The sequence below is a fragment of the Hylobates moloch genome, unplaced genomic scaffold, assembly GCF_009828535.3.
Source record: "Hylobates moloch isolate HMO894 unplaced genomic scaffold, HMol_V3 SCAFFOLD_1, whole genome shotgun sequence".
In the NCBI taxonomy this organism is placed as follows: Eukaryota; Metazoa; Chordata; class Mammalia; order Primates; family Hylobatidae; genus Hylobates; species Hylobates moloch.
In genome coordinates this window covers 23,417,136-23,427,548 of record NW_026652276.1, presented here as the reverse complement: position 1 = coordinate 23,427,548, position 10,413 = coordinate 23,417,136, and the positions used below count along the sequence as shown (strand labels likewise).

Here is a 10,413-nt window from a genome sequence, read left to right as displayed (position 1 = left end):
AAGGAAGAGCCTAGTGAAGGCCAATGCTAGGTTTACAAACTTACCTAGAAGCCTCCGCAAAGCTTCACAGGCTCCTCAGATGAAAATAACAGGAATCAATGGGGACTACGGCCAAACACTGGTTTGCCATTCTGTTCCTTTTAAGAAGTAACAGTGCTGCAAGGAAGTCCATGTCAGAAAGCCAACAGAAGGTGATTTCCACAACTTTGAACAGGTTGTTATAAGTATCAGCAAGAATGTGTCCTTTTCAGAAATAACAGTCAAATCAATAGAAGGTTAATAAAGGCTTTAATTTCATACACACAAAAAAACTCTATGCATAATTTAAAAAGGAAACAAAGAAAAACTGTAAAGGACACAGAGGAACAGTTCTGCTAAAACACAGATAAAAGTGCCGCTCCATACAAAACATAAAGAATCAGAATCAAAAGTCACTCTGAACATAAAGAAAAAAATCATCTCACAAATAATGTGGCCACAGCTGCCAGAAAACCTGGTAGTGGCTCAATTCGGCAAAGTGTAGGAATCATCTCATTTTTGTTTTTCTCTCAAGTTTAAAGAAACAACAATGACAATAGGCCAGAGAAGTTAGGGAGGGAAAGAAAAGCTCAAAGGGAGGGAAACCTGGGGAAAAGAGGTGTGCACACCCACATGTGGTCTCACTCTTCACACAGGCCCACTATTTTTGAAGTAGACCAGTTTAGTTGACTGCTCTTCTTTGTTCTGGCATCTGACAGGACCAACCTGGATCCTGGTCCAGACCCTCACCCACTCTATTCTTATGCCAATGGACATACTTATACTTTAAACCTCTGTACTTTTAAGAAAAGTCCAATGTTACAAAATCAAATGCTTATATTCAGACTGGCACACTTTTTAAATAAAAAGTCCATACACCTCAGACATATAGCACACATGGAGACAACTTACTAATTGTGTGTAAGTATGATACAATGAATGAGACTGCCTGAAGTCTAGTAATCAAAGCATGCCATAAGGTGAATGATTGTGGTGAAACACAGCAAAATAATTGTCACAAAACTTTCAAGGCCTAACAAACTAGAATTTTCCAATAAAATATATATTTTTTTTTCAGATGTTAATAAGACATATCAGTAGAGACAAAATTAGGATTTTGAAGTAATGCAATAAAGAGGGCAGAAGTCTATTTAGTTTTTGTATACACTTGCAAGAGTGCATTACTCAGTATAAAGCAAAATGGGGAGGAAGAAGACATCCATCTATTTTATTGGAACACTTTTATGTGACTTGAATCTGGTGTTGGGTTGTTGATTTTTCTAAAAATCTCCTATATATACGAAATCCATAAGTACTTGGAGATCCAGCTGTTTCTCCCTGTTTAAAACAAAAGACCACCTCGGGGGGTCAATTAAATTAAAAAGGCCCTCTTCCCCGCCCCCAAATGGGATAACTAAGAGTATCCACTGCAGTCATTTCAGAGGACACAGAAGGAAAATATTTTTATTTGCTTTAATATAACCTCTTTTTAGTAGATCACAAATAAGTTTACAAACTACTTTTTTTCTCTCTTTAATTTAGGTGTTTGCAGATAATTTTCATTATACAACTATATCCGTAGCTGTACGCGTGTATAGTTACATAATGGTAACTATACACGATATAGAAGAATCAGTACATTCATGGATTATTTTGCTGAGGTTTTAAATTTTAAAGCCTGTTTCAGAATTTTACACTTGATCAAGGAGAAAAATAAATGTGTAGTCTAACATTTGCTTTCCAGAGTTAATTAACTGATCTGTAAGAACCACTGCATATGTCTTAAAATGTAAACATATTTACATTTGTTGTATTTGTTATTGAGCCTTTAAGGTTAGGCCCAGAATGAACAGACCATAGCAAGTAAACAAATAATTTTTAGAATCAAAGTATTAATAGAAGACCAATTCATGGATTTGCTTATTCTATCCTGCTGAGACAAAACTCATGAGTGTACACACATATGTGAATATATCCCTATGAAACAGTCTATCTTCTCATAGGCTTAAATTATAGTCATGGCTATTAAAGAAATTAACAGCACCCAGCCACATGCAACTTTCCAACCTTCAGTACTATTAGGGGATTAAAATCAACAAATATGATGTTTAGTTTATTTTTCCCTTAAAATTCCAACAAAGATCAAAAGGTTGTATCTAGAACTAATTGCCATCAAGTTCCAATTCAATGTCATTTAAAGTAATGTAACCACACATTTGGTATTTTCAATAGGAAGGTTAATTAGGTATTGTGCAAACTGCCTGCAACGGAAGCACTCAGTCCTTATCTAACTTGTCCCTTCCTGGCCCCAACATGCTAACCGCCCCATCCCCAATTCTGGGCAAACTGATCACAATGTGCAAAAAATAATATATTATCTATTTATAACTTTAAAATATATACAGCCAGCTCAAAAAAAACAACAAACCCCATCAACATAGTCCAGCTGAAATCTCCACTGGTAGTCAAAGAAGTAGATTAAAGGAGTAAAGGAAGGAGAAGGCTGACAGGGCCACAAGAATGGACAGACATCAAGTAAAATTTGAGTCCCAAACATGCAAGCACATGAGCAGTGAGATAACTTATATATTCCAATAACCTATTTTCGACAACTCCTGCCCAAGACATGAAGATCAAATCAGGTTTCTGAGGTAAGTGTACTTCTAAACCATACACACATGAAAGCTATGAAAGCAATTCAAATGAGGCTGCTTCATGAGGCAATCTAGACTTATGGCATTATTTCTATTTTTCTCCATGTTTTAATTGCAGCCTGCACTTTATATCTTTCCCAATAATTTTTAACAGTGCCTCTCAAATGCAAAGACAGGTAAAAGAATTAATAACTAGCCAAAGAATTTTATCACCGCTTCACTCATTTATAAGAAAACCAATTATTTCCAAGCAAAATCAAACCAAACCAAAGAGGCTCCTGGTAGAAATGAAACAAAATTTTAAAGCTAGTTTTAAAACAAATATTTTCCTCTGCTCTAAACTACTCTGGCGTTTTCTACCACTCTACCATTTTGGAACATTCATTACAATAAAGTATATAGGTAGATGGTAGGAGGCAAAGCATTTATCAGTAGTTAAGCCAAACTGCTGAGGCCATTTATAATTCAAAGAATCAAAACTTAGAATAGGTTACCATATTAGAATACATCCAAGTTCCAGGAGTAGGACTGGAGCTCTCTTAAGGCAATCTTTCAGAAAAGATGTTGCATCTTCTGTGATGATGGTTTTTTTTTTTTTTTTTAACGAGATGGAGTCTCACCGTCACTCAGGCTGCCAGTGCAATGATGTGATCTCGGCTCACTGCAACCTCTGCCTCCTGGGTTCAAGCGATTCTCTCATGTGATGGTGGGTTTTTAAATGTTTTTTCCTTTTGAAAACCTGATGTGGTTTTTGTCCCTACCTCTGAGAACTAAAGAATAATCCCCTTGTTTATAATAAAAGAAAAAACACGAAAGAATACAATGATGGTTTCATTTTGCTATACTTAACTCTGTGTGATCCTAATGATATATGGGCTCACAAAACTATTTTGTGGACAGAATTCCATCCTCAAAAGAATTCTTTATATGGTTTCATAACTGCTTAACCGAGCTGGTTACGTCAGCTAAGTGACTAGCATAGCACTTAATGTTGCCGCTCTACTTTGCCTCAACTCAGAGCACCTAAAAAGTAGATAAATATATTACGCACCTTTGTTATTTGTTAGTTCTTGGGATTACCTAAGCCAATCACATTTTAATTGCAACCTTATTTTAAGGGCAAAGCCAGACAGTAAATGGTTAAATGCCCAAGGTTTGTCCTATAGCTCAAGTACTTAATTTCATACTTGCAATAGGTCTTTTAGCTTTAGTGGTCCAGAATTTTAGCTTTACCAGAAGAACACTCTTCTTATCCTCCCTATGTTTGAGAGACAGAGATGCTAGCATTCTTCCTTATCCCTAAGTATTCCTGCTGGGGAGTCCCAATTGGAGAAATATTATCTTTCTACCTGTTTAAAAGTTTTGTTTGCAATCCATTAGGGTAATGCTGCTCCATGGCAGAATGACAAAAAAGAAAAAAGATTCTATCTTTACCACCATAATAATGATGATGATATATGATGAACATACTGTGTGAAGAAATCTTAGAGAAAACAAAGTATATAAGGAATATCAAATGTGGGACTAATATATTCCAAAGCACCAACAATCCATTTCTTGGGACTGCATGTAAACAGCAAAGACATCACAAATTCATGAAATTTGCAGACAATAAAAAAAACAGCTCCTCAAGTCAGGTGACAGCAATGCCCCTCTCTTGCAAAGAGAACAAACTGTCATTAGTGTAACATGAAGAGCTGGCTTTCCAGTGAATTTTACTAATAAGGAAACACACACACAGACTTGAGTGAAACTACTCAAGGAACATAAAAGCTAAAAGCCAACTGATAAGTACATCTTCACACATTTCCCAGGTGAATGGACTCTTTGACATCTTCATTTCTTTTCCAAACTGCTGTGCTATTAATTTTGAGCAGGCATATTCTGGTGGCTCATCCTAACTCTTTAAGGCTCCATTCATCCCGTGTGTGTGTGTGTGTGTGTGTGTGTGTGTGTGTGTGTGTGTGTGTCTGTGTGTGTGTATACACACATACACAGATACATATTTACAACATGTATTCCTAAGGCAAAAGAAGTGCCACTCTTCTAGGAGAAAAAGAGGATAATCAGCTACAGATGTGAGACCAAAGTTTCCATAAAATAGCATGGAGTATTCTACGTTACTCCAATTTTTGTCTTTTGGTTTGGCCCTGAGCTGTTTGTTGCTCCCGCATCAAGCAGAATTCCAAATTCTCCTTCAGCAGAGGAAAGGTGAGGTGGGCAGCAGTAAGAAATATGCAGTGCACGCTGCCAACCCAGGAGTTTGTTCCTCACGAGGCCGGACGGGTAGTCTTCCCCACTTCCATGCTAAGTGACTGAGAGTTCTTTTCTGTTTCCAGCAGCTCATCAAAGATCTCCCTTAAGATAAAACAAGCAAAAAATAAAACAGGAAATTTAGTAAGCAGAACCAAAGAATAGGCAGGAGAAAAAGTAAAATAAAATTGATACAGATAAGGCCTTCACAATTCCATTTCATGCCTGTATTTTATTAAAAAAGCAGCTCACTCATTTGATCTTAACCCTTTGAATGCTGATTTTTAAGAATAGAGGGGAATTGACAATAGTTAGCTTTAATGAACATGCTAGGTAATTCCCATCCATATAAATCAGATCTTCTAGCTGATAAAACTGGATGACCAAAAATATTTATGACAGGACATCTTCTATCATAAAACAGTCTTAACTTCCGTATCTAGATACTACTGTGTAATGAGCAATTAATGTTGAGTTATGAGAGAAAATATTCTGGACTTACAAGGAAATATCAAGAGATAGACTCTAACCAAAGAAAACAAAAACCAAAAATTTTCAACCAATCAACTGATGGGAACATTGTATCCTCAAAGGAAAAAAAAAAAAAAAGAGTTCAGGTGATTTTTAACTCATTATTTAGAATCTGGCAAAGTTTCTTACTTGTGCATATAAAAGAAGATGTAGCCACTCCGATCTCGATCACTCTGCACGGCAGCCTCTTGGATTTTTGATACCTCCAGGTCATTGTAAGTAAACCACGCTTGCTTCTTAATGTCATACACATCACTAATGTAATGACCTGAAACAAATAACATCTTAAAATCAAGGTTTTTAAAAAACACACCAAAGCCGGGCGCAATGGCTCACGCCTGTAATCCCAGCACTTTGGGAGGCTGAGGCAGGCGGATCATGAGGTCAGGAGTTCCAAGACCAGCCTGACCAACATGGTGAAGCCCCGTCTCTACTAAAAATACAAAAATTAGCTGGGCATGGTGGCATGCGCCTGTAGTCCCAGCTACTCAGGAGGCTGAGGCAGGAGGATTGTTTGAACCCAGGAGGTGGAGGTTGCAGTGAACCGAGATAGCACCACTGCACTCCAGCCTGGGTGACAGAGTGAGACTCCATCTCAAAAAAATAAACAAATAAAAACACATTGAATTTATCTCAGGTGCAGGAAGTCTGAGAAAGAGAAAAAAAGCTACCACATTCACCTTATCCTCAAGACTGTGTCTAAAACCCATTGAAAAAACATACAGGCCAGGCACAGTGGCTCACTCCTGTAATCCCAGCACTTTGGGAGGCCAAGGCAGGAGGACTGCTTGAGGCCAGGAGTTTGAAACCAGCTTGGGCAACAAAGCAAGAACCCGTCCATACAAAAAATTTAAAAAAATTAGTCAGGTGTGGTGGCATGCACGTGTAGTCTCAGCTACTCAGCAGGCTGAGGGAGGAGGATCTCTTGAGCTCCTGAGCCCAAGAATTCAATGCTGCAATGAGCTAATGATGGTGCCACTGCACTCCAGCCTGGTGACAGTGAGATACTGTCTCTTGAAAAAAAAAAAAAAGAAAAGAAAAGAAGAAAAAAATATTTGTATATACACAGAGAATTAAGGAGGCATATTACACTGGGACACCATTTTTGATTAATCTATTTTGTTCGGGGGAATTTAGGTCATTTATGAATTGAGAAATCAAACAGTTACACCTATTAACACAATGCACATTGAGTGTGATCAAAGTAGATTTCAAAGATTTTCTTGAAAAATTTATACTTCATGGGCTGGGCATGGTCGCTCACGTCTGTAATCCCAGCACTTTGGGAGGCCAAGGTGGGTGGATCTCTTGATCCCAGGAGTTCAAGACCAGCCTGGCCAACATGGTGAAACCCCATCTCTACTAAAAATGCAAAAATTAGCTGGGCGTGGTGGTGCATGCCTGTAATCCCAGCTACTTGGGAGGCTGAGACAGCAGAATCACTTGGACCCAGGAGGTGGAGGCTGCAGTGAGCCGAGATTGTGCCACTGCACTCCATCCTGGGTGACAGAGTGAGACTGGATCTCAAAAAAAGAAAGAAAAAAGAAAAACATACCTCACAATGCTAGGCGAAGAGCAATGTAATAAGGAGCAAATGCTGCCTAGTTTATTTATAAAATGCTGAAATCATGATAGCTATTCACCTGAAGAAGAAGTGCTACCAATGTGACTGACAACACTGATGAGCCGGTAGGAATGAGGCAGATTTCCTGTCTGGAAAACAGAAATGGGTATAACTTTTAAGTCTTCATTTGAATAAAAGCAAAACACTGAATATAAATTTATTATCAAAGCTGACATGGCTAAGCTTCGGTATGTGGCATAATAAGAATCAATTAAAAAATCTGTTCATACCCTTTGACCCAAAAATTCCACTCTCAACTAAGAATTTATTCTAACGAAATAAGTCAAAAGAAGAGTATATGTATCGAATTATTTACTGTGGCATTATCTGGTGAAAAGCTGGAACAATATATCCAATAATAGCTGACTGGTTAGTATATCAATTCAATATAATAATGCTCAGTTATATAAAAAAACTACATGGATCAGGAACATGTTAACCTTTTTTCCAAACCCATACGAATGCACAGAATAACTATAACTCTATTAAAAAACAGTTATGTTAAGAGTTAGGCATTGGACAATAGAACGAAAATGTTAAAAAGAGTTGCTATGTTGCTGTAGGGATCAGAGTGAACTTTCATATTTTAAAAAATATGATTAAAATATTTTTGGTAAAATAAAGCAAAACTGAAAAGTGATATTCATGCACTGCAGACAGCACTATAAGGTAAAATTTGAGGAAGGAAGGCCAGGCGCGGTGGCTCACGCCTGTAATCCCAGCACTTTGGGAGGCCGAGGTGGGCAGATCATGAGGTCAGGAGATCGAGACCATCCTGGCTAACACAGTGAAACCCTGTCTCTACTAAAAAAATACAAAAAATTAGCTGGGTGTGGTGGCGGGCACCTGTGGTCCCAGCTACTCTGGAGGCTGAGGAAGGAGAATGGCATGAATCCAGGAGGCGGAGCTTGCAGTGAGCCAAGATCAGGCCACTGCACTCCAGCCTTGGCGACAGAGCAAGACTCCGTCTCAAAAAAAAAAAAAAAAAAAAAAAAAAAAAAAAATTGGGGGAAGGAATATGGCTATATGTAAACCAGAAACTTAAAATGTTGATAAACTTCGATTTAGTAATTTAATTCTGGAGAATATAAAAGAAGAAATTCTAAAATATAGAAAATGCATGAGCCAAGAGCACACGCCACTGCACTTCAGCCTGGGCGACAGACAGACCTTGCCTAAAAAAAAAAAACAAAAAAACAAAAAAACAACTCTATGTTTGGCCAGGTGCAGTGGCTCAGACCTGTAATCCCAATACTTTGGGAGGCAGAGATGGGTGGATCCCTTAAGGCCAAGAATTTGAGACCGGCCTAGCCAACATGGTGAAATTGCATCTCTACTAAAAATACAAAAATTAGCTGGGCATAGTGGCTCATGCCTGCAATCCCAGCTACTCAGGTGGCTGAGGCACAAGAATCGCTTCAGCCCAGTAGGTGGAGGAAGTTGCAGTGAACTGAGATCGTGTCACTGCACTCCAGCCTGGGTGACAGAGCGAGACTCTGTCTCAGAAAAATAAAATAACGAAAATGCTATAAGCATACAGTTTCCCAACTTATTATCATAGTGAAAAATTACAAACAACTTAGACAAATACTCAATGTTAGCTAAAAATTAAATAAGTAGGATATTTATTTGAGGCAATATAGTACAGCCACTAAACATAAGCTTATAAATAACTACTCTTGGCCGGGCACGGTGGCTCATGCCTGTAATCCCAGCACTTTGGGAGGCCGAGACGGGTGGATCACAAGGTCAGGAGATCGAGACCATCCTGGCTAACATGGTGAAAGCCTGTCTCTACTAAAAATACAAAAAATTAGCCGGGCGTGGTGGCGGGCGCCTGTAGTCCCAGCTACTCAGGAGGCTGAAGCAGGAGAATGGCGTGAACCCAGGAGGCGAAGCTTGCAGTAAACCGAGATTGCGCCACTGCACTCCAACCTGGGCGACAGAGCGAGACTCCATCTCAAAAAAAAAAACAAAAAAAAAACACTACTCTTTAACAAACAGGATAACCTGGGTGTGGCAGTGTGTGCCTCTAGTCCCAGCCATTTGGAAGGCTGAGGCAGGAAAATCCCTTGAGCCCAGGAGTCTGAAGCCACCCTGGGCAACACAGTGAGACTCTGTCTCTAGAACAAAAAAACAAATGAAATAAAAACTATACTTATGACTTTTTAAAAAGTATACATGGAGGTGAGAATAACAAAGAAATATGTCAAAGTGCTGAGAGTAATTGTGTTAGGATTGTAGGATCCTGGATAATCAAAATTTGAGGGGAAAAAGCAATTATTTAAGGGGGGAAAAAAGGGTTAAAAAAAAAAAAAGAGTTCAATGTGCCCTAATTAACATCACCAATTCAATAGTTTTCAGTGAGTAACACCCATTTTTGGTATTTAACTATAAAGATGATACAGTTATTCAGTGTAACTAAAGGTAATTTTCCGCCCGCCCCGAGATAGAGTTTTGCTCTTGTTGCCCAGGTTGGAGTACAATGGCACAATCTTGGCTCACTGCAACCTTCTCCTCCCAGGTTCAGGTGATTCTCCTGCCTCAGCCTCCCAAGTAGCTGGGATTACAGGCGTGTGTCACCATGCCTGGTTAATTTTTGCATTTTTAGTAGAGATGGGGTTTCACCATGTTGGTCAGGCTGGTCTGGAACTCCTGACCTCAGGTGATCCACCTGCCCCAGCCTCCCAAAGTGCTGGGATTACAGGCATGAGCCGCCACGCCTGGCCAACAAAAGGTAATTTAATACACACATGACTTTACTGAGTTCTTACCTAACATGCATGTAAAGTGGTCAGGATGTATTCCTGTTTTTTTTTTTTTGTTTGTTTTTTTTTAATCTTGTATGTGAAAAATGAACAGCAAATGACAAGAGAAAATGAGACCATCTAATGGCTACTGAAAGGGCCAAAATGAACCTGCAGTGGACACTGAAAGTGGGGCCTTTGAAGTAAAGGGCAGGAGGAGTGACACTGAATCTGACCAACTGTACTCAGGAATGAAAACAATTACCTCAGCATTTCTTTTCAGTTCCTCAGCTTCAGCTTCTGTGTACTCCATATCAAAAACATCCTCATTTCCAGAGTCCTCATCAGAACCCAATGCATCCACAAAGGAGTTGTTAAACTCTGAAGAATACAAAGACAAAATCTCATAAAAGTTCTTGGAATAGACTGGACATGGTGGCTCACGCCTGTAATCCCAACACTTTGGGAGGCCGAGACAGGTGGATCACCTGAGGTCAGGAGTTCGAGACCAGCCTGACCAACATGGTGAAACCCCATCTCTACTAAAAATACAAAAAAAAAAAAAAAAAAAAAAATTAGCCAGAAG

At 39.0% G+C, this 10,413-nt stretch overlaps 1 protein-coding gene across 1 annotated transcript in view; it reads right to left on the bottom strand.

Moving 5' to 3' along the window:
- Positions 1–269: 269 nt before the first annotated feature.
- Positions 270–10,413, bottom strand: part of USP37 (ubiquitin specific peptidase 37) — a 116,656-nt gene continuing 106,512 nt past the window's right edge. The window contains exons 23-26 of the mRNA XM_032754507.2: positions 10,093–10,287; positions 7,100–7,169; positions 5,586–5,724; positions 270–5,030 (exon numbers count right to left, since the gene is read on the bottom strand). Of these exons, the coding sequence (XP_032610398.1) occupies positions 4,943–5,030; positions 5,586–5,724; positions 7,100–7,169; positions 10,093–10,287 (492 nt within the window). The 3' untranslated portion in view covers positions 270–4,942. The remainder of the gene's footprint in view (positions 5,031–5,585; positions 5,725–7,099; positions 7,170–10,092; positions 10,288–10,413) is intronic.